The 27,967-nt window shown below is 42.9% G+C and overlaps 1 protein-coding gene and 1 pseudogene across 2 annotated transcripts; one reads left to right on the plus strand and one right to left on the minus strand.

Annotated features, from left to right (window-relative positions):
- Positions 1 to 27: 27 nt before the first annotated feature.
- TRAFD1 (TRAF-type zinc finger domain containing 1) lies at positions 28 to 19,278 on the minus strand. Of its 2 annotated transcripts, XM_022550839.3 has the most exons (12): positions 19,175 to 19,277; positions 17,225 to 17,283; positions 10,814 to 10,949; positions 10,651 to 10,704; positions 7,697 to 8,099; positions 6,827 to 7,033; positions 5,342 to 5,418; positions 3,881 to 4,111; positions 2,710 to 2,830; positions 1,668 to 2,007; positions 1,148 to 1,220; positions 28 to 921 (listed from the first exon to the last, which is right to left on the minus strand). In XM_022550839.3, the coding sequence occupies exons 2-12, from the start codon at positions 17,269 to 17,271 to the stop codon at positions 862 to 864; spliced, it is 1,749 nt and encodes a 582-aa protein (XP_022406547.1). In that variant the 5' UTR covers positions 17,272 to 17,283; positions 19,175 to 19,277; the 3' UTR covers positions 28 to 861. The 2 variants fall into 2 exon arrangements, with proteins under 2 accessions (XP_022406547.1, XP_089750667.1); XM_089894541.1 differs by lacking the exon at positions 6,827 to 7,033 and having other exon boundaries at positions 19,175 to 19,278.
- On the plus strand, positions 18,409 to 27,750 carry LOC149747561 (uncharacterized; annotated as a pseudogene).
- The last annotated feature ends 217 nt before the right edge of the window (positions 27,751 to 27,967 follow it).

Here is a 27,967-nt window from a genome sequence, read left to right on the forward strand (position 1 = left end):
ACAGGAGAAGGAACCACAAGACTCAGCTGAACTCCAAGTACAAACTTTATTTCTATCACAAGGATGTTAATTATAATAATAACAGTAAAATAAAAAGAGGGGGAGGGAGCTCTGATACTTGGTTTTCAGAGCAAGCCATGAGCTTAGGCCTCACTCCTGATTAGCGCAGAGCCCAGCATGGCCCTGGAGGGGACAGGGAGCCCCCAGCCTTTCCCATCAGAAGGCAGTGAAGGCAAAGGAGCCATGCTCCCCATCAGAAACAGAAGGCAGTGATGCCAAATGCCAAAGAAGCAGATTAAAACAAAGCCTGTACATAGTCCGCTCACCTGTGGCTCAACTCAGCTCCAAACCTTGTTCCTAACACATATTGCAACTGGCCTGAACACTTTACCAAAGCTCCTCCACGCACACCAGAGGCCCAAATTCTAGAGTGAGGATGGGCAGTACACAGGAGAGGATATCCAAAAGTTCCCCAATTTAGGCCACCACATGAAGAGCATCACCTCACTGGTGGGGACCAGGTTTCTAGAACCCTCCCTCTTTTCACCAGGACCACACAGCACCATGAAGCAGTGGTGGCAGCATGTCAAAAGATGAAGCCCTGGTGGGCCGAGAGGCCGTAACTTATGCTGCCAAAAGGCAGCAGCTAAAGCTGAAACATTCTCAACAGCCTCCCTGCTAACCCTCCCTCAAACCCCCAAACTCCCACAGCACAATCTCAAAAGACACAAAATGGCCATAGCCTACAAAAAGTTACATCTGTCAGATGGCCCCTACCCACAGAACCCAAGGGGCGGGGCTGCACCACGGCAACTTGTGCAGGAAAGATGGAACCGACGCGCAAGTTCCCTGCAGACACTGTTACTCCTCCTCCTCTTCCTCCTCTGCATCCCCAGCTCCCTGCTGCTTGGAGGGTTTTGCCTGTTGAACAATAGAACACAGACGAAGTTTACGTAGAAAGTAAGAAAGCAGCACTCCTCCTGAAGAGCGCCAGAAATGTCAGGCTTCTATGGAAACCTCATCAAAAGCACAAGAACAGTCCTCAGCCACAACCGGCCTGTTGCCCAGCTGCTTCTGACTTCAAGAACCATACCAGCCCACCCACTTCTGAGTCCTCAATGAGCATTCTGGGCTGGATCCCGCTCACCTTTGCAGTTCTGCTGCGGTAGCTGGCGGTCGTGGGGGTGACCCGGGGGTTCCTGCCACCTTCACTCCTGCCACTGAAAGAGAAGGATTGGAAACTAGTTCCCGAGATGCCCCGAGCAAAAGTCAGAAAACTCAGAACAGAACAGCTGGAACCAGACAAAAGCAGCTCTCCAGTAGCAGATAAAACTAATGAATAAAAAACCACACAGGGGCTTCCCTGGTGGCACAGTGGTTAAGAGTCCGCCTGCCGATGCGGGGGACACGGGTTCGTGCCCCGGTCCGGGAAGATCCCACATGCCACGGAGCGGCTGGGCCCGTGAGCCATGGCCTGCGCGTCTGGAGCCTGTGCTCCGCAACGGGAGAGGCCACAGCAGTGAGAGGCCCGCGTACCGCAAAAAAAAAAAAAAAAACCACACAGAGCAAAGGAACATTTTGAATCAGGCCACAATACAAGCGAAGTCCACACTTCCACGTTCTCCTGAGCCACCCACAAGCTCCACTCCCAGGCCACTGATTCTCACCTTGCTCCGTATCTCCCTGAAGGCCCACGGGGGAAAGAGGGCACAAGGTTTTCTGGGTAGAGACTTCGAGCGGAGTGAACCACTGGAACATGCCCAGGAGCCAGGGCCCCATTATGGCTGTTTCGATTGTGCCCCTGGATGCCCTGGCTGTCTAAGTTGTTGAGCTTCAGAGTGCGAGGAGGGCTGGGCTGGCACCCAGGTCTGGGGCCTGGTGTGGATGTTGTCAGGCAGTTAGAAGTAGCCGTCATATTGTTAGTGGGTCTGCTGGCAGGGAGAGGATAGGTGGGCCCTTTGGCCATTTCCTGCTTGATATCATCCATGTAACCAGAAGACAGGTCTCCTGAGAAGAGAAAAGAGCACCAGCTTTAGGGAAAAGGCTGCTCTTGCTGTTAGTGCTGGATTCGGAGCAGGAACAAAAGATGCTAGGTAAAAGATGACTGCCTCGCCCCTAAAGGATGCTGAAACCCATGTCTCCAGGACAGGGTTGGAAACATTAATCCACACTGTACACTTACCGCCTAAGTCCTCACTAACTAGTCAACAATGGTGCACAAGCAAACTTTGAAGAATCATTTCTAATTGGCTTTGGGCTTCTAATGGCAACTGGGTTTCAAAAGCAATTTTACTTGCCTAGTTGTGAGACTATTACATAATAAGAATACTGATAATAAGTTTGATTATCCTACTCTAGTTGAGCATATTTCAACTAGAAGCAGGGGCCCAGAGCAGCCACAGTAAGGCTGAAAATTATCTTCCAATCATCCACTAAGTGTACTGACAGGGACCAGCGGCTGAATAAGCACTGACTGATATGCATAGCTCATGGCTGTCCCCAAAGCCACTACCCTATAAAGCTACACACCCGAGACACCTGAGTCTAACACAGGACCACAGCTAGCCCCAAGGGAGTCCCCAGTGAGCTCGTACTGTGCTTGCTAATTTGGGATGAAGGTAAAACCCATTTTAGAGTAGCAGATGAGAAGTGGGAAGCAGGCCCAAGGCAGCAGCAGACCTGCAGCCTTGGCTCATCCCTGGCTAATACCCTGGTGTCTGACACGCCTCTTGGGTAGCTCTGGTGAAGTCTGTCGAGGCTGGAGATCCTGACTAGGAATCCCCTCCGACATGTGGTTGTTTGCTGTAGCTGGGCGTTGGTCACACTGGTCCTAACAAGAAAAACCAGAATTAGTACCTCTGGACTGAGTCATTCCTCAGAGAGGGAGCAGCGGGAGGAAAGGAAGGAACAGCAGGTTGGGTGAACACACCTTATGGGGAGGCTGGCGGGGGGGGGGGGTGTCGATGGGACAGGATGACTTTGACAACCACTGAGAGGAAGGGCCTGGGACTAAGAGGAAGCACACCTGGAACACAGCAATCATTCCAACTAGCACTGACAGAAGCACTCTCTGATTTGTTCAGGGACGAAAGAAGGGCTGGTCCTAGGAGCCCAGAAAAGCATGTCTACATTTTGACCAGAGTATTTGCACCACTGCTTATTTTGTAGTCTCCCGAGGAGACAACAAGCAGTGACTTATCTACTGCTTGATCCAAAGGCAAAAATCTTTATTACAGAAATGCAATGTGTGGTGTTCTAGCAACAGCTAGCTATAGGGCATTGATTACAGAAATGCCCCTGAAATACCTTCAGTGTTAGCTCCCACGACAAACAAGATGGGGCAGAAAACGTATCTTCCATTAAGATGCTGGCATCCTAGACTGCAAAAGCTGAAAAAGGACTTCAGATTATCTAGTTTAACTCCTTCATTTACAGATGTCCCCAGTGAGGGAATGGGACCTATCTTAGACCAACCATATGGCAAAGCTAGAATTAGATCCCAGTCTCCTGGAATGCAAGACGCAAGTGCCACCCCAACAGGGAAGAACCCACCTGGTCAAAAGTAGAACTTGTCGATGACCTCAGGGAAATGCTTTTCTAAACCCTCTGGCAAGTCCTCCATGCCTGCTTAAATGGAGTCCTGGCTCCTTGGGCCACAGCTAGTGACGGGATGGTTTCCACTGCCAGAAGGCAGAGAAAGTCCAAAGGCCTGAGGTACTTTATACCTCAGACAGCTCACAAAACAGGACATGGCCAGTAGCCAGATCAGGTATGCACACAACTTAAAGGCCAAAGAGGCATTCTTGGCTCTAAAAGCCTCAGGTTCACTCAGAGGATCAACAGGATGGAAGAAGTGGACAGGTCCTCCAAGTGTTCTTACCTGGTGATGGAACAGCACCTCCTCTTCCAGCTGGACCCCACAGAATTCACAGGGGATGATGATGCTGTCCTCCACAGGAGGTGAACTGCTCAGGCCCATCAAAGAGTCTAACTGGTTACTTGCAGCCTGCTGCATCAACTTCTGGAAGATGACATCAGGGTCCTCCACCCCTTTGGGAGAAGCATTGCCCACACTGATCGGAGGTAAGGCACATGAAGGGTTACAACTCGTCTGTCTCAAAAAACATAGGTTAAAAAAAAAAAAAAAGCAGAGGTTAAGGAACAAACTAAATTCTGAAAATATTTTCCAGAAGTCACAAAATCTTAATAATGTTTAATATTGGGGAGAGGGACTAAGAAGGGTCAGAGGAACACAGATGGAACACTCACTTTGCTTTTATTTTAAACATTTCTGTACTGTTTTTTTTTAACTGTGTTAATGTGATTATTCTTTTTAAATTAATTTGAGAAGATTCAAGATTTTTCCCACAGTCATACAGTAAGAGAGGCCCAAATATTCTTTGTTATCCCTATTAATGGATTTTCTCATGCTACTCCCAAACCAAATACTAGATGTATTCAGATGCTGTATTGTTCCACTTACGGGGGGAGTGCATGTTCCACCCAGAGCACAGGAACTACTTAACAGCTATGGAAGTGCCAGACTAGGCCAAACCAAATCAGAGAGTAAGTGTTGAGGGGAAAAGTGGCTCCCTCCATCAGTGGAGCCACTCTTCAAACACAAAGGCTACTCTCTAATCATTCCTAAATAGCACAAGAACCTTCAATCATTCAAAATAGCTGACACCTTTCATATACCAGGCGTTAAGAGATTCCAGAAACTAGGAAAACCCAGAACCTGTTCTCAAGGAACTCAGCCGAGTGGTGCAGACCAACAGGGGATCAGCAAGACAACACCACAGGGTGAGCGTAACAGGCTAAGAGAGCTGTGGGCACAGGACTTGCGGGGAGCATGCAGGTGGGACCTCTGGCCTAGCCTTCAGAGCGTTCCACAGGATGGTTTCCTGAAAGTCATGTCTGAACTGAGTCTATGAGTGAGGGGTGTGTTAAGGAAGCGGGGTAGCTGGCAGAAAAGTAAAGTGCAAAACAGATCCCTGACCCTCCCGGGAACCGCAAGGACTTCAGTATGGCTCCAATAAATCAAATGTACCATGAGATGAGACCAGATTACAAGATGGTCAGTAGAGATGTACACTATCACCACAGAACGGAGTCAGCAACTGGGCCTGCTGGTGTAAATGTTACTTTGCCCAAGAGGGAATGAGGCTGAGTTCTCATGCCCACATGTCAGTCACCCCAGGGTTAAAAACACAGTTGCTACTCCTATCACCGGAGTTGTATTAAAGTAGTTTGCTCAAGATCTCGTGTGGCCTGCAACACCAACAGGGCCTGCACACATTCCTCCCTAAAGCTTAAAGCCCTCAGGTAATTTGCAACACACCTGATGGTCAATCAGCAGTTCCTCTGGGTAGAGCTCCTCACAAAATTCACAAGGCAACATGGTCTCACCAGCTGCACCTAGGTATCAGGCCACACAGTCAGACTCGGCAAAAACAAACCTGATTCTACCTTTTATCCCCCCAGGGGGCTTGATAGGAAAGTCTGATTTCCTTTGCAATTTCTTGGACATAGCAATTTGTGGGGCTGAAAATCCTTGAAGGGAAACTATTTAAGAGACAAACCCTAAGCAAAAAACCTGCACTACAGAAAGAGATTTACTTGTCACCATTTCCTGAGAAGCAGTAAAGTAGTAGTTTACCCACTACTCCAATTAAGAAAGAAATTTAAATGTGTCATAACCCTAGTCAGTAATCTAAAAACCTTCTGTGCATTATTTCAATCCTCAGGAAAAATGTTATGAAGTAGATCCACATGACCCTCATTTTACAGATGAAGAAACTGAGGCTTGGATATTACTGGAAGACAAATATCCTGAGAAGAAAAACCCTCCCAGCACAAAATATAAACAAAAGATGCTGAATAAAAGTAATTTAAATGAGAAAATACTGGGTTGGCCAAAAAGGTCGTTCAGGTTTTTCTGTAAGATGTTACAAAAACCTAAAAGAACGTTTTGGCCAACCCCAATAAATAAGAGTAATTTTAATCCCAGGCATCCCAAAACCCAACAGCCTCAGTCAGACTGTTGAACAAGGGAGGGTGAATGATGCGAGGAGGTAAGGAAACTTGCCTAACTAAGCTTTGGCTCTACATAGAAGAGAGAAAAATCTCTACTAAGGAACAGTAACCAGAGTTTGGCCTTTACGTGGGTTTGAGTAGAGAATCTACATTTATGTTTTTACATAAAATCACATTTATGGTTTTAAGAAGCCCAGGCCAAAACTTCAATTTAAAATTATTCCAGTCAGTAGTATCCCCAGGAGCCTGCTAGAAGCATATATAAATACCCTCAGAGGAACACACCAGAAAACTTAATGTTAAAACACACGCACGCACGCACGCAAGCACACAGACGGAAGCAGCAAGCCACCGTTGAGAGTCAGTAGAAACAGCAAATAGCAAAAAATAGACTTTAGGTATAGTTTCAGACACAATAGAAAAACAAGTATTTTTAACATGTTTAAAGATATGACAGGGACTTCCCTAGTGGTCCAGTGGTTAAGACTCTGCGCTCCCAATGCAGGGGCCTGGGTTTGATCCCTGGTCAGGGAACTAGATCCCACATGCTGCAACTAAAGATCCCACGTGCCACAACTAAGACACAACTGGGCAGCATGCATGCATGCAAGAATGAATGAATAAATAAGTAAATAAGTAAATGAATGAATAAATAAATAAAAGTTGGGAAAAGCAAATGAACAAAATTTTTAAAAATTCTATCTCATGAAAAACTTTCAATTTTATATAAATTGTTTAGTGTAAAACTTTAAAAAACTGTAGAGACTGAGGCTAGTGTAAACAAACATACCCCTTATGTCATTCAGAGCACCGGGACCTTCATGGGACTGGTCTGCCTCACATATGACCCTCCAGAAGTCCTGCTCTGCCAAGTTGGGGGCCTGGCCTTCATTTTGCAGACTTAGGGCCAACATGAAATCCAAGTTTGCACTGTCTTCACCACCCTCTTTGAGGGTCTGTCGGCTTCTATTCCTTTCCTGCCTTTCTTGTTCTTCCACTGGGGAAGAAAAAAAAAAGCCAGTATTCAAGAAACGTTAAAGATGGTGCCATCCCTTAGTTCAAGTCCATGCCTAGCAAATATTCAAGGTTTATAGGAATCTGTGCAGGAACAAAAGAGGCCCAGCACTTCAGTGCTCATGGGACTCCAAATGTTAAGTCTGCCATGATAAAAGCTTCCATTATTATTCTAACTTTTATTAATTAACAATACTAATGAGCTATAACTAAGAGATAGGCACTGTGCTAGGCATTTTATATGTATTTTCTGCATTATAGCAGGATGGCTTAAAGCATGGGGTCAGATTGCCTGAATTCAAATCCCAGCTCTACCACTGACCCACCCTCATAAAACTTTTGTGAGAACTAAATGAGTTAATACATCTAAAGCACTTTGTAAATGCCTTTAAGCACATGGGGTATACTCAGTAAGTGTCAGCTATTAACAGCATTGTCATCCATCAACCCTAACTGTCATCCAACAAAAATCCAATAGCAAAGAGGTTCTGTTATTCCAATCTATAGGAAAGTTAAGTATTCTTCCTTATGTTACCCAGCTACAATCAGGTTTCTATAATTAAGATCTATTTGGCTCCAAAGCCCTGTTCCCACCAGCCCTAAGATCTGATGCCATTCCAGTTTTCTAATCCCAAACACAACTCACATAGATTATTCTGAATTGGAAACTGGGCTGTCATGCTCCTTTGGTTGGTGGTTCTACTTTGGAAAAGTTCTGATTCAAAGGCTCTCAGGGGCCTTCGAGGGAGCCTCATGGGTGGGTCCAGAGCCTCAATTTGTCTGAGTTGGGATGCAATCCAGATACCATCTTGACCCCAAGAATCATCATATGCATTAGGCGGCATGGCAACCTCATCTCTCTTTTCCTCCACATCTCTCCCACAAACTTCAGGGTGAGTCTTCAGATCTTTCACCAGGACATTGCGCCCACAGTTGCCACATAACTCGGTCCGGGCACCACAGTAATCTTCATGGTCTTTCAGTTTGAGAACAGAAAGTTCCAAATCACAGTGCTGGCAAAGGGCAAGTCGTAGAGGACACTCAGTCTCCTGCAAAACAGAATAATGAGGCAGATAATATGTGAATCTAAGAGAGGCCATGTTTTATAAAGTACAGGGCAAGGAAAGTAAAAAGTATTTACAAAAATATTCTCTTCCAACCCTAGCTTTGCCTGCCATGGTTTTCTATGTATTTAAGAGTCACCCCTTCCCTCTTTGTCCTGCCACCAACTTCTACAAAGGAAAGAAAGTCTTATAAGGAATCTACTCACTCAGGCACCCTACCATCATTTTGTGCACACATTACAAAGTAACCCAAAATCCGCCAGAGAAGCCCAGGAGCAAAGAGCAAAAGCACAGCAATTCATATCTGCTTGTCAAAGCTCCCCCAGACCAATTTCCCCTTACTACTCCAATTTAAGTACCTGGCAATGAGGAAAAGGGATTGTCCTTTAGAAAGACATTGATTTTTCAAATCTGCACATTTGTATATAGCACTGGCTTTTTTTTTTTTAATTTATTTATTTTATTTTTGGCTGTCTTGGGTTTTTATTGCTGTGCGTGGGCTTTCTCTAGCTGCGGCGACCGGGGGCCACTCCCTGTTGCGGTGCGCAGGCCTCTCATTGTGGTGGCTTCCCTTGTTGCGGAGCACGGGCTCTAGGCACTCAGGATTCAGTAGTTACAGCACATGGGCTCAGTAGCTGTGGCGCACGGGCTTAGTTGCTCCACGGCATGTGGGATCTTCCCGGAACAGGGCCCGAACCCATGTCCCCTGCATTGACAGGCGAATTCTTAACCACTGTGCCACCAGGGAAGCCCAGCACTGGCTTTAAATTGACCAAATAAGTCAAGAATCACCAGTGAAGATGACCCCCAAGAATGTGAATGTATTCAGCAGATGAAGGACAAAACTTTTATACTTAATTTGAAATTGCCACTAAAGCACTAAATAATTAATATTCCTTTAAAAAGATAAGAAAAAATATGTTACTATGATAGGGACATTCCAAAACTTGGGAACTTAAACTCAGAACTTTCATATAACATCACTTCTAAAGTTTAGACACTTTATAACCACTGTGTCAAAGAGCAAAATTTCTTTTCATACAAATTAAACCCAAGTTTTATTCTAAATGATACTTCAAACATTTTTCACATTGTTTGTATATGCATGGAATATCTCTCACAGAAAACATAAGAAACTGACAAAGAGTGCTTAGGAAAAGGAGTGGAAGAGAGATAATTTTTATATATATGCTTTTGTGGCTTTAAAATTATATACTATGTAACTATAACATCAATTCAGAAAGATTTTTTTTTAAAGAAAAGTTTTATCAGATAAATGCCATTGATTTAAGTTACTCAAAAGCAAAAGAGAAAATAATTGCTGGCACACACCACATAATATAAAAGTACTTTGTTAACAACCCTAAAAATTGCTAGTAAAACTCACAAGAACAGCAAATAAAGTGTCAACATTTTTTTTTAAAGGAGAATTTTTTTTTAACTCTTTAATCTGTGGTCTACAACTGTCATAGCCTGACTTGCAGGAATGTTAGGAAATACTTTGTACCTGTACCTTCATAATGATTGGTGTTATCACCATGACTCCCAGAAATAGTTGGGAGAAAAAGGAGAAGAGGGGGACAATTGATTGGAGTTGTTTTATGCAGCAAGTAGATGTTAAGAGCCAAAGAAATACTTATTATGATTGTTAATATGACCTCAATCATAACCTCCCTTTTGCTGGTGAGGCCTAGTAAAACGTAAGTCAAATGCTTAGATAAAATAATGACAGTAAAAGTGCTAAATTATTTATGAGATGTTTATCTCTGAGCTGTGGGGTCATGAGTAGTTCTTTCTTTCTTTTTATATTTTCCAAGTTTTCTACATTGAATATGAGTCACCTTTTAAAATTATAAATTAATAATAGTCTTTTTAGATACATAGAATGAAATGCACAAATCATAAGTGCATACCTTGATGAATTTTTACATACGTACACACACTCTTGCATGACCACCAACTAAATAGTTGTTGGGATTTTTAACTGGTGAATAGGCTCATTCAAAAAAAAAAAGAAATACATATATATATATGTATATACATGTATATATATATATATATACACACACATACTCATTCAACTACAGCCAATTTTATCTCAACTAGGGACCAAATTATATTCTCTCATCAAATGCTCTCTGAGAATTTCTTTGGGTGTAAACAGCATGTCATCCAAGTGATCAAGAAGTCAAAATGAAATTATAAGATGTAAGGCAGGCTGTACGCTAAAGGTCGTACCACACTGGCAATCCCAGGCTTGGTTTAGCACTCAAGTGAGCCTGCCAATAAACCCCAGGAGAAATGACTCGGTTCCAAAGAGAAAAAGGCTCTGAGGCTTGAGCATAAAGCACAGCAGCCATGCAGTCAAATCTGGCAGCAAACAAAGTCTCAAATAGGCTTTGAGAGGCAGTGTGCATGGAGCTGGTGGAGAACAAAGACTCAACAACACTGGCTTTCTGCTCTGCATGTGGCTCTGTAATCTCAATAGAATCGGCCCCATGGTAATTCACTGCCTTCATAGTGCAGGGCAACTAACCTCATGCTTCTTTAACTGCCTCTTCTCCAACTTCTTGTTACATTTGCAGGTCACCTAGGGTAAGAAGCAAGAATCAGTAGTTATTTGTGACAACATGCTCACTTGCTATTACACAATAGCAAGTATAATCCATTTATTAACATCTAAGTACTCGGTGGTTCACCTGACAGTGTTCTGTAGCCATGTGAGTCTCCATGTCAGATTTGGGAAATGGTTCCTTGCAGATAGGACACATACCAATGTTCCTTTGACAGTGGATCTCATGGATGGTAAAGTTAAACACAGGAATTTCTTTTTTGCTATAGAAATAGATCAGAGAAAAAGGCAAGAATTACTGACATCTATGCCCAGAGGTATCACACGGAAATCTGTCCTGTCCAATCTTTAGTCTCCATTATTTCTCTTTAGTGAGTATCTAGTGTATAAGCTCTTACGACTGTTACTACCCCTGCTTTTCAAGAATTAACTCCTGAAGGTTTTGAGTCTTCTGTGCAACACTCTGAGTTATCAGTGCTATGCACTATCTCTAAAAGCTCAGCCTCACTTTCTAGATGTCAGAGCTTATCACAACTAACAGCATGAAGTCAGATGCCAGGAAGAGCTAGCCGAGCTAGGCTTTTCCAAAACCATCCATGCCCCAAAGCACAATGATCCACTCCAGGATTATTTAAAAAACAGCCCACCATTTATTTTCACTCTCAGTCTCAGGTAGCTTTAATCTCAGTAGATTTTATTCCACTAAAAATCAAACCAAAAGGAGCAGATGCCAGCTTTGGGATCGTCAGTGGGGGAAGGGGAACTTGCCTCCTTTATGTCCAACGTGTCTTTCAAAGCAGGCTAGATGCTAATTGGGACCAAGCTCTGTGGCTGGGTTGGTATAAGCTTCACTGCAGAAATGTACAGAAATGTACTACATTGTACAGAAATGTACTACATTCACTGCAGAAATGTACAGAAATGTACTACATTGTACAGAAATGTACTACATTCACTGCAGAAATGTACAGAAATGTACTACATTGTACAGAAATGTACAGAAATGTACTACATTCACTGCAGAAATGTACAGAAATGTACTACATTGTACAGAAATGTACAGAAATATACTACATTCACTGCAGAAATGTACAGAAATGTACTGCAGAAATGTACTACAGAAATGTACAGAAATGAAATCCTGAACCCCTCTCCCAGAGTACATATACACTCAAACTAGAGGCACGTAATATTCAAAGGCCTTCCTTTCACTCATTTGGTTATGACCATTAGAAAGCTCCAACTTCACAGTCTAACTAAAGGATGCATTAAAAGAATGTGCCTGTAAGTATGTCACCTAGAATAAATTTTCAGAAAATAAAATACTGAAAGGATAAATACAGATAGTTACACAACAAATCTTTAATAACCCCTTTTGCCTCTGAAGCTGAATACTATAGAAACCTTCTCCCACGTTAAGTTGTAGATAGCTTATTTTTTTTATAGTTTTTATCTTCATAGTCTAAGAAACATTTCAAAGTAGGATGAATGATGTGCCTCCAGCGATAGTCATACTCCCAATCTCAAAGACCAAGACACCAAAAAATGCAAATTCATTTTTATCCAAAGGTAGAACTATCAAGGCAGCTCTCATACCAAAACTGCAAGGTGATACAGAATAACAAGTGTGAGAAATGGGAAGAAAACTCCAATGGATAAAGAGGGAAATTACCAATGTTTCAATACATTTAACTTCCCCTATTTCTCCAAAATTCCCAGCTTTCTAAGGAAAGCACTGGTTTTAAATTAACCCAGCCTAAGTTTTTCAAAACTGTGGAATATTAAAATATATAGTGGAAGTTATCATCTAACTCTATTAAACTAATAAATATTAAAATTAGTCCCACTATTAAAGATGTTATGAAACTAGTACTCTAAAATATTGCTAGTGGTAGTATAAAACCACTACTTTTCAACAGTCTACAGGACTTCCCTGGTGGCGCAGTGGTTAAGAATCCGCCTGCCATTGCAGGGGACAAGGGTTCGAGCCCTGGTCCGGGAAGATCCCACATGCCGTGAAGCAACTAAGCCCGTGAGCCACAACTACTGAAGCCACCCACGCACTGCAACGAAGAGTAGCCCCCACTCCCGGCAACTAGAGAAAGCCCGCACGCAGCATCAAAGTCCCAACGCAGCTGAAAATAAATTAATCAATTAACTTAAAAATAATAATTAAAAATTTTTTAAAATAAACTGTCTACAAATGCATCTCTAGGACCATAAAATTATATGCTTAAAGAGTATTTAAAGACCCTGTAATTATATGTTAAAGACCCAGTAATTCCACTCTTGGAATTATGAAGATTATCACTAGTGTCATAAAATGGTAAAAAACTGAAAACCATTAAAAATATCTAAACTCTAAGGGAACAGCTAGTTAAATATGGTACACCAACAAAATGCAGGAAGCAAAGCTGTATCCTGATTGCAAATCCTATGTGCACAAATGCCACAAAAAATTAAAGCCAGTAACTACTGCTTACAGTGCTGAGATTCTACATTCTTTTTTCAAAATTTTGACAATAATTTTCTTTTAAAGTCAAGAAAATAAATGTCTACAGTTTTTATTTTACAGGGCTATTTTGACATAGAGCATTCTACATACATAATGCCACTAAAATTTTAGAATTAAAATATATTAAGGACCATAACATAAAGAAGCAAGAATCAAAAGCAGCTGTTAGGTAAGGTCACAGAGCATTTACTATTACACATTTTCACCTCTTGGGAAACCTTGAAAGAAAAAGATAAAAGCCATTTGCAACAATTACAAGAAACAGTTGCCTGATGGTTCTGCTTTCTTTTTAAATTTAACTGCCAAGGTAGTTCTGCCAAATGTACTAACCAGACAAAATACCAATATACTTGCTACCTACTTACAGATAAAATCAAGACATTCTAAGTGAGATAAATGAGAACACAATTCCATTCTAGATAAAACTGCTAAAAGCCCCAAGGAAGGACTAGCCAAGTTAGAGATGAAATTTCATTTTAGATAGAAATGAATGAAAGGCAAGCCAAGGCTTTCAGAAAAATCCCCAGTAGCCTTCCAAATGCTAAACACATCGAGCCACGCAAAAATAAAAAGTCAAAGCCTTCTAACACTGAAGTTTCTGTTCCCTAGACGCAAACTCTCCGGCAAACTCTCCCATCAATCGGACACTACAGTAATAAAAGAGATCATGCAAAAAACATCTTCAATCACAACAAACTATTCTTTTTACTGGCCCAGCAGGTTTAATCGCAGCTCATATTTTGATGAGTACCTTAACTTTTCTTAAGGAACAACAGGAATATGACTCTAGAGACAAAATTTTAAAACCTGGAATTTAAACAGGACTACTCAGACAGGAGGTTTGTGCTGGCTTAGTCAGCTTTCCATGCTAATCTGCTTTTTTTATTTAAATAAATTGCTTTGGCTTTGAATAACCTTGTTTTCATTAGCTTTCCATTAACTTACCCCCCCCCCACTTTTTTTTTAAACTCCCTTAGCATAGTTATTTATTTACTGTCCTAGGTTTGAGATTCCTTCAAATTGGAGTGGACCGATAAAATAAGAATACCTTAACTGATGTTAAAGTCAATTTGTCTGTTTTCTTATAAAATCACCATGTTTCCTTGTGAATATTTGTATCATTGATTATTACACTTTGCATCAGGAACAGTACACATAAAACCTAAACAGAGGTACAATAGTTTTAAAATGGCAAAAGTGATAGTAGCACAGGAGAAAAAATACCCTATAAGGCAAGACACCCTCACAGAAATAAAATCTTAATTCCACGCAGGGAAAGAATATTGTGACCAACAGTTGTTCTGATTATATCCTAATGCTGCCAAGAAGCTGAGCAGAAAGAAAAAGGCAGTAAAAAAAGAAAAATTTTTATCTGGCTCAAGCTTTCAACAATCTGGGTCAAACTATTTTCCTTATCAACATCTCTGAGAACTAATTCATGGATACCAAGAGGGGAAAGTGGGGGTGGGGGGGAAGAATTGGGATATTGGGATTGACACGTATACACCAATATGTATAAAATAGATAACTAATATTGAACATGGGAAAAAAATAAATGATTAAAAAAAAGACAACCTACTGAATGGGAGAAAATAGTTGCAAATGTATGATATCATTTATATGTGGAATCTAACAAAATATAACCAACTAGTGTATATAACAAAAAAGCAGCAGACTCACAGACACACTGAGGAAACTAGTGGTTATGAGTGGGGGGTGGGGAGGAACAATATAGGGGACGGGGAGCAGGAGGTACAAAGTATTGTAAGATGGGCTCAAGGATGTATTTTACAACACAGGGAATATAGGCAATATTTTGTATTAACTGTAAATGGAAAGTAACTTTAAAAATTGTAAAAGATAAAATAAACTTTTAATTAAAAAAAAGAAATAGATAATCTGAATAGGCCTATATCTATTAATGAAACTGAACCAATAATTAATAACCATTCAAAACAGAAAAAAAAAAATCTCTGGACTTCCCTGGTGGCGCAGTGGTTAAGAATCTGCCCACCAATGCAGGGCACATGGGTTCGAGCCCTGGTCCAGGAAGATTCCACATGCCGCGGAACAACTAAGCCCATGTGCCACAACTACTGAGCCTGTGTGTTGCAACTACTGAAGCCCGTGTGCCTAGAGCCCGTGCTCCGCAACAAGAGAAGCCACCGCAATGAGAAGACGGCGCACTGCAACAAAGAGTAGTCCCTGCTCACCGCAGCTAGAGAAACCCCGCACACAGCAACAAAGAACCAACGCAGCCTAAATAAATAAATAAATAAATTTAAAAAATAAATTTATTTTAAAAAAATGAGGTCTGTGACTGACTTAAAAAAAAAAACAACATCTCTCACCTTCTAACACAGTTTGGTAAGTTAAACATGGCACAGATAGTTCTGCTTTGCTTTTTTCTTTTGCTTTCAGTAAGGGAACTTGTATATCATTGAAATACCAGGTTCTTGAGAAATCCCAACCAGGAATCGGCTGATTACTAGCTGAACTCAAGTTTCATTTCAGCAAGAAAGAGTTGCTCTTTCTTGTCACTCTTGTCGGTTAAAAACAACAAAATAAGAAAGTTTGACATTCAAGTCTGCATCCAGTCTTTCCACTAACAGTTTTGGAATCATGAAATGATAATGATTAAACTGGACTGCTGGAAGACTTTGACTAGACTTTTTTTTTTTTTTAAAGCAGTGTAACATTCCTTCAGCAAAATCCTTTATAAAAACAGTTGAGCTGGGGCTTCCCTAGTGGCGCAGTGGTTAAGAATCCGCCCGCCAATGTAGGGGTCACGGGTTCGAGCCCTGGTCCAGGAAGATCCTGTATGTCACGGAGCAACTAAGCCCGTGAGCCACAATTACTGAGCCTGCGCTCTGGAGCCCGTGAGACACAACTACTAAGCCCACGTGCCACAACTACTGAAGCCTGCGGCACCTAGAGTCCGCGCTCCACAACAAGAGAAGCCACTGCAATGAGAAGCCCACGCACTGCAACGAAGAGTAGCACCCGCTCACCACAACTAGAGAAAGCCAGTGCGCAGCAACGAAGACCCAGCGCAGCCAAGAATAAATAAATTTATATATATATTAAAAAAAAAAAAAACAGTTGAGCTGCTCTGGTTGTACATGTAGAGCCAAGTTCACACTAAACCTTGCTCCCAATCAACCTCAAGACAGCCACTGTAGCCATTCAGGGAAATCCTTGCAACGCACTTTAAAAAACACTGCTCTAGGGCTTCCCTGGTGGCTCAGTGGTTGAGAGTCCGCCTGCAGATACAGGGAACACGAGTTCGTGCCCCGGTCCGGGAAGATTCCACATGCTGTGGAGCGGCTGGGCCCATGAGCCATGGCTGCTGAGCCTGTGCATCCAGAGCCTGTGCTCCGCAACAGGAGAGGCCACAACAGTCAGAGGCCCGCGTACCGCAAAAAAAAAAAAAAAAAACACTGCTCTAGTCAGAACATTTCATTATATTTTAAGCATGTTTTAAAAAGCAGGAACTTTCCTGGTGAGCCAGTGGCTAAGACTCCGCGCTCCCAACGCAGGGGGGGCCCGAGTTCAATCCCTGGTCAGGGAACTGGATCCCACGTGCCGCAACTAAAGACCCTGCATGCAACAACTAAGACCCAGTGTAGCCAAATAATTTTTTTTTTAAAAAAAGCAAAAAAAAGTTTAAAAGTACAATATTTTTCCAGGAAGACAAAAAATAAATTCCCTTACCTATAGGTCAGAACAGTGAGGTTTCAAAGCAGTCAAGTGACTTGCCAAAAGTCATTAACTAATTAATGGTAGGAACCAGAGCGCTGAATCCCAGCTTCATCCCATCAGTCTAGTCACTACTCTATGCTACCTAAACCAGCCATGTTGTTGAATTTCTAGAACGGGCAATTTTATCCAAAACTGTTAAAAAAGCTTTAGTCCCACATATTTGCACAACGTATTATATGGCTCCAATTTTAACCTGCCAATAAATAAACCAACTCTTGAAAGAACTGTCCTCATTCCAAGAACATTTCTTAGATTCCTTACCAGTTGTCACACAGTCGAGTGTCCTGGCCATCCAGAAATTCAGCCATCTTTAGCTGTTCCTGAAAACAACAAAGGAAGAAGTATGATCTTTCAATTTCATTTCTGCTTTAAGAATGACATGCAAAACACAAAAACAAAACAAAAAAAAACAGTGCACAGAAAATGTCACCAAAACCAGTGCATTTCATTTAATACCCAACACACTAGGGTTTTACCTTTTGATTTTTTAATTTTCATTTTAAGATAATTTGACTTCAAAAACAGCAGAAAGACTTCCCACATACCTCTCACCCAGTACATCATAAATAACCATAGTAAAATGACCAAGTGCAGGAAACTAACACTAATACAATACTAATAACTAATCTACAATTAGTTAATTTCACAAATCATGCCATTAATGTCCTTTCTCTGGTTCAGGATGCAATCCAGAGTCACATATTGCATTTAGCTGTTATTTCTCCTTAATCTTCTTTGATCTGGGAAATTTCTTCAGTCTTTCTTTCTTTTTTTTTTTGTTTTTTGGTCTCGAGGCATGCAGGATCTTAGTTCCCTGACCAGGGATCGAACCTGTGCCCCCTGTAGTGGAAGCACAGAGCCCTAACCGCTGGACCACCAGGGAATTCCTTCAGTCTTTCATCTTGCATAACCTTGTTAAATGAGCTGGCTAGTTATTCTGTAGAATATACTTCAGTTTGGGTTCATTTGATGTTTTCTCATGATTAATACATTTTGGACAGAAATACCATAGAGTGATGTTGTGCTCATCTCAGTGCATTATACCAGAAAGCACATGATGTTAACAGTCTTATTATTACGGATGATGCTAACTTTTATCATTTAGTTGAGATCGTGTCTGTCAGGTTTCACCAGTGAAAATTTTTCCTTCTTTCTCAACAAGATGTCAAAACAGAAAGCAAAGCCCTTGCAACTTTAATACCTGTATTTACTTTAGATTATTCCAGCCCACTAAGGCAAGGTAAGAGCCTCGGACGAGGGAAGTGCCCGGTTTTCTAACAACAAGGGAGTTGGAGTGACGCGCAGGGCTCGGAGTCGGCCCCTCTGAGGGCCAATTCTGGTTCTGCCACTCAGCAGATGTGTGATTTAACCTCCCTGAGCCTCAGATTCCTCACGCAGACAACTGACAATATTTTAAAGAGTCACTGGGAGGAGTAAATGAGCGAATGCATGGAAGTGCTTTGGTAGAATAAGTTTCCTTCAAACCTTAGAAGGCGCCCCTCTTAGGGGTCAGCCAGCATCCCCGGGATTTCCTGTGCCCAAGGCGGTGGAGACACCACCGCAGGGTCCACACCCAGGAGGAGGCGGTTTCCAACTGCCCCCTCCCAGGGGTCGTCCGAGATGGGGAGTGGAGAGGGCACCAGCTTGACAAATAATAGTTGCCACTTACTGTGTGTTCACTGATTGCTAAACGCTTCACACGGACAGTCTTTTAATCCAGACCACAACCCTACGAGGTGAAAACCATCATCCCCATTTCAGAGACCGCGAAAGAGGAAGTCCAGGGAGACAGCCGTCGCACAGTTGTTCCGAGTGGTGACTCGAACACGGGCCCGTCGGCCTAAAGTCCGCACGAGGCCACCCACGACCCCTGAGGCTAGCAGCTCGGGACTCGGGCCCAGCCCCGCCCGGGGCGCGGTGCCCACGGCGGCGCTCGGAACGACGGCCGCCTCCCAGCCCCCGCGGCCAAGGCCTGGAAGGGGCGGTGCCGCCAGGGGCTGTCGAGGCTACGGTTTCCAGAGAAGAAAGTACGGCCTCCCATACTGGCCAGGGGAGACGCCGCGGCGCGGGCATCTTTCTCCTTACGAGAAACCCCCGCGACCCCCGGGCCCAGAAGACCCTCGCCCACACACCCCGCCCTCGGGACGCCGGCCTCCTCCCGAACTGGAGGCCGCAGGAGGCTCCCCAAGGGCTGGCCACCGCTTCTCTCACCTGGGACGAGAAGGACGCCGAACCGACCAGCCAGCCAAGACACTGAGCCTCTTCAGTCGGCCCCCCGCGCTGAACAACGGCCCCCGGAGCCGCCTCACCACTTCCGACCGTCTTGGAGGAGCGCGCCCATTGGCCAGGGGCGGCCCAGACTCTCTGCCCATTGGATAGCACCATTGTCGCTCCAAGAGCCCCGCCTTCCACGCTCCGATTGGCTCCTCAGAGCTCCACGGGGGCGTGTCCCTGGAAGTCCCAACCCATGCACATCTGGAAGGAGCGGCGGAGACCGGAGCTGTGAGCCCAGGTCTGCGCCCAGCAACTGCTCCTGACACAGGCTAATCATATTTGCATGAATAATTCTGTACACACATTACTAACATGCCTTATATATTAAGATAATTAATGGTATTTGTTCTCTTGTCATGAGCCATTAATACTTATTAGTCATTCTTGTTGCTATTATAATGACCTCGTGCGAGACATCTGCAAGACTGCCCATATTTGAGCACTTTGCTTTTTGCAGTGGAAAAGTGAGTGCCTGACACGCAGGCCTGGGTTCTAGTTTCTCCACTTGCTGCCTGTATGGATTCTCTGAACTCCTCCCTCATGAATTAAAAAAAAAAAAATAGAATAGTTAAATATAGCAGAGAACATAATATTTACAATGCAACAATTTAAACTCATCATCTTTTTGCAGATTATAAATGCAAGACATTCATGACATAGTGGTAAGCAGGAGAAGCGGGTCACAAAGCATTATTTATTTATAACAGGATAGAATGCTTAGTTTAAATAGGCACTATATTCTCTGATTCCAAAGATATAAAGTTCAAAATCAGGCAAAGTTAATCTAAGGTGAGAGAAGTTAGAATAATGGTTCCCATTTGGAGAGTATGGTCTGCAAGGAAATATGAGAAAGATTTCCAAGTCCTGGAAATGTTCTATAATTTGATCTGCAAAGTGGTAAACACGGATGTATTAATTAGTAAATGGTCACTAGGCTGTACAGTTAGGATTTAAACACTCTTCATTGTATGTGAAAGAGAACATACCATTCTATATTGTTATGCACCTTGACTTTTTTTTTGTAGTACTACACATTCTGCCTTAGAAATCTATTCATTATTAGCACATCTATCTAGAGCATCTTCATACTTCTTCAGTAGTGATTCCATTGTATGATGTGCCGTGATTTATTCAACTAGTTCCCTGTTGATAGACATTCTGGCTACAAGGTGCTGTTTTTGAATACAGCATAACCAATACCTGAAGTCCAGAACCACATCAGCACCAGCCTCATTGATTTCCTCAGCAAATTTAAAGAGGGCACCATATGTGGCAAACAAAGGTCAAGCTCCCTGCCTTCCCAGAAGCTTACCAAGGAGACAGGCACAATGGTAATGACAATGAGTGTGATACTGCTGTGGTATAATAAGAATATAATGTCTCTGATTTTTGTCCCTGGTTCCTGGCACAGAAAAACCTTGGAATTTCCTGAGCAACAGAAGTGTCTATGTTATGCTAATAAGGTGACTCAAATTGAGCCCCTAGATAGCTTCAGAATAGTGGGCTGGTCACCAGAAAGACCAATCACATGATTAGAGGATTGGACTTTTCCATCTCCAGGGAGGGGAGAGGTCTGGAGACTGAGTTCAGTCACATGACCAGTGATTTCATTTATTGTGCCTTTGGTGACGAAACCTCAATAAAAACTGTGGGCACTTAGGCTGGCAGGAGCTTCCTGGTTGGTGAACCTATTGTGTGCCCAGAGTATGACTCACCCTCACTCCACAGGGAGAAGGCACCAAAGCTCTGTGTTGCCCCTAAAGGCTACATCCTATGTGTCTCTTCATTTGGCCGTTCCTGATCTCTATGCTTTCTGACAGAGCTGTAATTGTAAGTTTAGTGCTTTATAATAAAGCTGTAATTGTAAGTTTAGTGCTTTCCCAAGTTCTGTGGGTCCTTCTAGTGAATTACCAAACCTAAGGGAGTCATGGGAAACCCTGAATTTGTAGCCAGTTGGTCAGAAGTATGGTTGATCTGGGGACCCCCAAATGTGACTAGCAGTTGACATGAGGGCCATCTTGTTGAGGACTAGTAAGATGTTTTTCATTCACAGCAATTAACATCTGACAACAAATGTCTTCAGCTGGGTATCCTACAATTTAATTCAGTTCTCACACTAACTACCTGAGGAGTTAGCAACAGATCCCACAAGTTAAAGGCTCAGTCCCACAACACTGCTCCCCCTTCCTCCACTTCAGATGCCAGTCACAAGCCCAGTTTGTCACCATGCTTCTGACCAACCGGCTATAAATTGAAGGTTTCCACAACCCCCTCCTCGTATTTGATAATTTGCTATATTGGCACACAGCACTCAGGGAAACACTTTACTTACGTTTATCAGTTTATCATAAAGGGTACAGTTGATCAGCCAGACTAAGAGGTACATAGGGCAAGGTCTGGCTGTGTCCCAAGCACAGGAGTGTCTGTCCCAGTGGACTTGAAGTGCGGCACCCTCCTGACACATGGAAGCTCTCTGAAGGCCATAGTTCAGGGGGTTTTATGGAGGTTCCATTACACAAGCATGGTTGATTAAATCATTGTGGCCGTTTGTGGTTAACTCAATCTCCAGCCCCTCTCCCTTTGGGAGGTGGGCGTAAGGTAAGACTAAAACTTCCAAAGCTCTAATCACATGGTTGATTCATCTGGTAACCAGCCCTCACCCTCAAGCTATCTAGGAATCCACCAAAAGTCACCTCATTAGTATAAACTCAAGCATGGTTGAAAGGAGCTTATAATGAGTAACAAAAAACTCTTCTCACCACTAATGCTCAGGGAATTTTCCAAGGGTTTTAGAAGCTCTTAGGCCAGGAACTAGGACAAGTCCAAACATTTATTTCTTGTTATATCGCCATATCGCAGGGACTGAGCCCATACACCTTTGGAGTCAGGTGCTAACTCCAGATAGTTAGCATCAGAATTGAATAAGTACAGCCAGCTGGGGGTGAAACAGAACAGTTAAGGTGTAAGACCACCCAACCACCACGGTGAGAGTCCACAGAGTCTTTTTGGGTCACAGCAGTTAATTAGGTGTGGTCTCCGACTGCAGTGAATTCAGGTTATTTGTAAACAGGTTTCTGAACTTTGAAACAGATTTCCCCATAGCAGCAGTGTTAACAGTGGTGGTTCCAGTCTCAAACTGATCCACAAAATGTTATTCAGTTTATAACAAAAGTTTCCCCCAATTCTGTGAACTAAATAGAATCCTTTCAACAAAAATCCATTTTCACTAATCAGCCACAGTTGGGTTTTTGCCTTGTAATTAATAATCTTGTCTGATAAAGAAAGCATTCTGAGAACGTGTATCTCCTTTCCTCCCCAGCCCCGCCCCACAGAGGTCCTGCAGCCACAGCAACAGAAAAGGAATCATTTTTCCCCTCCTTGAAACTGTTATTTTTTATTTATTTATTTAAATTTTTTTTTGCGGTACGCGGGCCTCTCACTGTTGTGGCCTCTCCCGTTGCGGAGCACAGGCTCCGGACGCGCAGGCTCAGCGGCCATGGCTCACGGCCCCAGCCGCTCCGCAGCATGTGGGATCTTCCGGGATCTTCCCAGACCGGGGCATGAACCCGTGCTTTATATACTGCAGAGTGAAATTTCATATAAGTGGAATCATACAGTATGTCCACTTCTGTGTCCGGCTTCTTTCACTCAGCATAATGTTTTGAATTGTTTTTTTTTGTTTGTTTGTTTTTAATTTACTTTTGGCTTCGTTGCTGAGCGCAGGCTTTCTCTAGTTGTGGTGAGCGGGGGCTACTCTTCGTTGCGATGCAGGGGCTTCTCACTGCGGTGGCTTCTGTTTTTGTGGAACACGGGCTCTAGGAGCCCAGGCTTCAGTAGTTGCAGCACATATGCTCAGCAGTTGTGGTACACAGGCTTAGTTGCTCTGCGGCATGTGGGATCTTCCCAGACCGGGGCACGAACCCGTGTTCCCTGCATCGGCAGGCGGACTCTCAACCACGGCGCCACCAGGGAAGCCCAAAACTGTTATTCTTTTTAACCGAGCAACTTGACCAACAAACTTCTAGGAAACCAACTTACATATAGGAATCTTCATGCTGTGTAATTACAAGGATGGCTATAACTGTTTTCAGGAATGAAAAAAGGATGGGCTTCCCTGGCGGTCCAGTGGTTAAGGCTTTGTGCTTTCACGGTAGGGGGCATGGTTTGATTCTTGGTTGGGGAAATAAAATCGCGCATGCCGCGGTGAGCAAAAAAAAAAAAGAAAAGAATGAAAATAGCAACAAATGGTCCCTCTAAAGGAGACCAGTTCAATTATACTTTAATGGAACTATACAAAAAGTAAAAAGAAGTATGAAAAGATACGGGAAATACATTGTTTTATGAAGAAGAAAGTTGAGAAGCAAAATATGTTTAATAGGATTCTCTAATAATATACGTTAGAATAGGCTTAGAAATAAACTGGAGGAATAATCCATTTCCAGTGGGGGCCTCTGAAATGTTGGGTTTATAAGGACTTAGAATTACTTCTTACAAGTGGATTATTTTTGTAATCAGAAAGAAAAAAAAAAGAATCCATATTTCTCCCTCTGCTCCTGACCAGCACACAATGTACTGATGAATCATAGATTTTTATACTTGCTGAATGCTTTGTATGCCTTATTAGTTGAGTGATCTATAGCATAATATATTTTTTATTTTTTACCCTATTTTTTTATTTTATTGAAGTATAATTTACAAACAAAGCAGCTCTTTTAAGTGCACAATACAATTTTGACATCTGTAATTATGACTACAATCAAGATACAGAGACTTTCAATCATTCTTTTCTCAATCCACACCCTCACCCAACACCTGGCAGCATTATGCTTTATATACTGCAGAGTGAAATTTCATATAAGTGGAATCATACAGTATGTCCACTTCTGTGTCCGGCTTCTTTCACTCAGCATAATGTTTTGAATTGTTTTTTTTTTGTTTGTTTGTTTTTAATTTACTTTTGGCTTCGTTGCTGAGCGCAGGCTTTCTCTAGTTGTGGTGAGCGGGGGCTACTCTTCGTTGCGATGCAGGGGCTTCTCACTGCGGTGGCTTCTGTTTTTGTGGAGCACGGGCTCTAGGAGCCCAGGCTTCAGTAGTTGCAGCACATAGGCTCAGCAGTTGTGGTACACAGGCTTAGTTGCTCTGCGGCATGTGGGATCTTCCCAGACCAGGGCTCAAACCTGTGTCCCCTGCGTTGGCAGGTGGATTATTAACCACTGGGCCACCAGGGAAGTCCCAGCATAACGTTTTTGAAGTTCACCTATGCTATCGATCATATCAATAAAATATTCCATTTTATTGTCTAGTAGCTTTCCAGCATATGGATGTACCACAATTTGTGTTGATAGAATTGATTCCTGTTTTTAACTAATACAGATAAAACTGCAGTGAACATTCTGTACAAGCCTTTTGGGAGGACATATGTTTTTATTTCTCTTGGATTAACACTTAGGAGTGGAATTACTGGACCACATGGTAAGCCTGTGTTTTAATTTTATAAGAAACTGCCAAACTGTTTTCCCAAAGTGATTGTACCATTTAAGATTCCCACCGGCAGTGTATGAGAGTTCCAGTTGTTCCACATACATGCCAACTTGGTATAAATATATTTTGAATAAATAAACAAAAGAATAGCACTCCTGGGCTTCCCTGGTGGCGCAGTGGTTGAGAGTCCGCCTGCTGATGCAGGGGTCACGGGTTCGTGCCCCGGTCCGGGAAGATCCCACATGCCGCGGAGCGGCTGGGCCCATGAGCCATGGCCGCTGAGCCTGCGCGTCCAGAGCCTGTGCTCCGCAACGGGAGAGGCCACAACAGTGAGAGGCCCACGTAACAAACAAAAAACAAACAAACAAAAAAAAAGAATAGCGCTCCTATCTCCTGGGAATAACTAGCTTTCTTCCTCTGCATGGATGACCCAGAAGTTCCTCTGAATTCAGAATTTACAGTGGGAGGCATCGTCCACGGTAGCAAAGAATAAATTAGAAATAATGACAAGCTCAAAAGTTCACTTAACTCCCTGGGTTGCCTTGCTTTTACTGGCCTGTACCCAGCAGCAGAAATTTTAAAAAGTTTATCAAACATTTTATTTCTGACCAAAAGAGGCAGGCAAGTGTGTGGTGATTACAGCAGCAGCAGAAAGGATTTAGGTGAGACTTTTTACTAGGAGACAAATCTGTAGAAGAGGATTAGATGCAGTTCCCCTTAGGCAGTGTTTCTCCAACTATAGTTTAAGAAACATCCCCCTACCTCCCACCCACTTGCACCAGAATCATTTGAGGGCTTGTTAAAAAATTTAAATGTCTGATCCCAGACTACCCCTCGTCTCTCATACCTGCAAACACAACCTGGATTTACAGAATCTGAACTTGGGGGAGCATGGCCTGAACTTTTCCCTTCTTGGCTCAGGCAGATTCAGCATTGACTGGAGTGGAATTTTGATAAAGCCCTCAGGATAGGTGTTGCCTTACTCTTCTCTGCTCTGCCAAACTCAAGTCCCAGCCCGGATGGGGAGGGCGATCCGTCTCTTCTAGCTAAAGCTGTCACTAGCCAGTCTGAGAAGCCAGAATGGACTTCCTCCTCCCCAACACTTCCCTGAAGCCCCAGTTCACACACAAACACGCGCCCATCCTCTACTCCTCTCAGCCTCAGCCCCTGCTCAAGGTTAGGGGTTTGCCTAACTGAATGAGGCTTTTCCCTTGTGTCTCTAGCCAACACCATCTCTCTTCCCTTCCTCCCCCGCGTACTTCCCAGCAGCTGTCTGGAGTCACATATTCCTGGCCTGGTGCCTCGCACAGACTCTGACACATAGGAGGCACTCAATTCATACTTGCAGAATTGCATCAAGGTGTTCCTGACGGTCATCTCTGTTTTGTAGTGGTTGATGGTTTTCTTTATGGACTGCTTCATATGAAAATATTAAAAGGTAGGTTTGTTTTCGTTTGGCCAAAATCAAATTTGTTTTCATTGAATTGAATTCCGTTTTATTCTCAGGCATCCTATTTTACTTCCCTCAGTTCTTCCCCAGCTCCACGCATTTTCAGGTCCCTGGTCCCACTTGCCTGCATGCTTAATCTTTCTGGCACTTTTTCAGATACAGTGAAGGGCAACTCTGGCAGTGAGCATATACCTTCTTCCTCTCCGCCCATCTTCTTGAATACCTCTGGAGGAAGGGACTAATATAGTTTTATTTTTTAATTGGAGTCTAGTTGATTTATAATGTTGTGCCAATCTCTGCTGTACAGCAAAGTGACTCAGTTATACACATATATATATACTTTTTTTTTTTTTGGCCGCACCGCATGGTATGCAGGATCTCAGTTCCCTTCCATGAGATTGGATATCGTCCCCTGTGCTATACAGAAGGACCTTGTTGTTTATGGGACTAATAGAGGTTTTTTTTTAGCTGCGTTGAGTCTTCGTTGCTGTGCACAGGCTTTCTCTAGTTGCGACGAGCAGTGGCGTCTCTTCTTGTGGAGCACGGGCTCTAGGAGCATGGGCTTCAGTAGTTGTGGCACACAGGCTCAGTAGTTGTGGCACGCAGGCTCAGTAGTTGTGGCTTGTGAGCTCTAGAGCACAGGCTCAGTAGTTGTGGCACATGGGCTTAGTTGCTCCGTGGCATGTGGGATCTTCCCAGACCAGGGCTGGGGATTCTTAACCACTGAGCCACCAGGGAAGCCCTGGGACTCATATAGTTTTGATTTGTTTTAGTTTGTATTGGGGTATATGACACACAATAAAGTGCAGAAATCTTAAGGGTATAGGGCAATGAATTTTTCATAACAGCTTTCTTGAGATATAATTCACGTATCATACAGTTCACCCAGTTAAACATTTTAGTGGTGCTTAGTATATTCAGAGTTGTGCAACAGTCTAATTTTAGGATATTTTTGCCACCCCAAAAAGAACCTTTGAGCTCATGAGTAGTCACTCCCTATTTCTCCCTCATCTCCACTCTGGGCCTGGCAACCACTATTCTACTCTCTGTCTCCATGGATTTACCCATGATGGACATTCATATGAATGGAGTCAGACAATATGTACTTTAAAATATATATATATATTTATTTATTTTCTTATTTGGCTGCATTGGGTCTTAGTTGTGGCATGTGGGATCTAGTTCCCTGACCAGGGTTCGAACCCTGGACCCCTGCATTGGGAGCGCAGAGTCTTAAGTCACTGGACCACCAGGGAAGTCCAACATGTACATTTTTGTGACTGGCTTCTTTCACTTAGCATGATGTTTTTAAGGTTTATTCATGTTGTAGCATGGATCAATACTTCATTTCTTTTTTACTGCCTAATGATATTCTTTTATAATAGATATACCACATTCTGTTTTTCCAGTCATCAGTTGATGGACATTTGGGCTTGTTATGAGCTGAAATGTGTCCTTCAAAAATTCATATGTTGAAAGCACAGGAAACTATACTCAATATCTTGTAATAACGTATAATTGAAAAGAATCTAAAAAAGAATACATATATATATAACTGAATCACTTTGCTATACACCTGAAATTAACACAACATTGTAAGTCATCTATGTTTCAATAAAATTTTTTTTTAAATTTATATGTTGAAGTCCTGATTCCAAGTACCTAAGAATGTGATGTATTTGGAGACAGGGTCTTTAAAGAGGTAATTAAGTAAAATAAGGTAATTAAGTAAAATGAGTCATATTGGGCTCTAATCCGATATGACTGGTTTCCTTCGAACAAGAGGAAATTAGGACACA

The sequence above is a fragment of the Delphinapterus leucas genome, chromosome 14, assembly GCF_059928025.1.
Source record: "Delphinapterus leucas isolate spDelLeu-1000000601 "Yukka" chromosome 14, BTC_Dleu_Yukka2, whole genome shotgun sequence".
Classification (NCBI taxonomy): domain Eukaryota; kingdom Metazoa; phylum Chordata; class Mammalia; order Artiodactyla; family Monodontidae; genus Delphinapterus; species Delphinapterus leucas.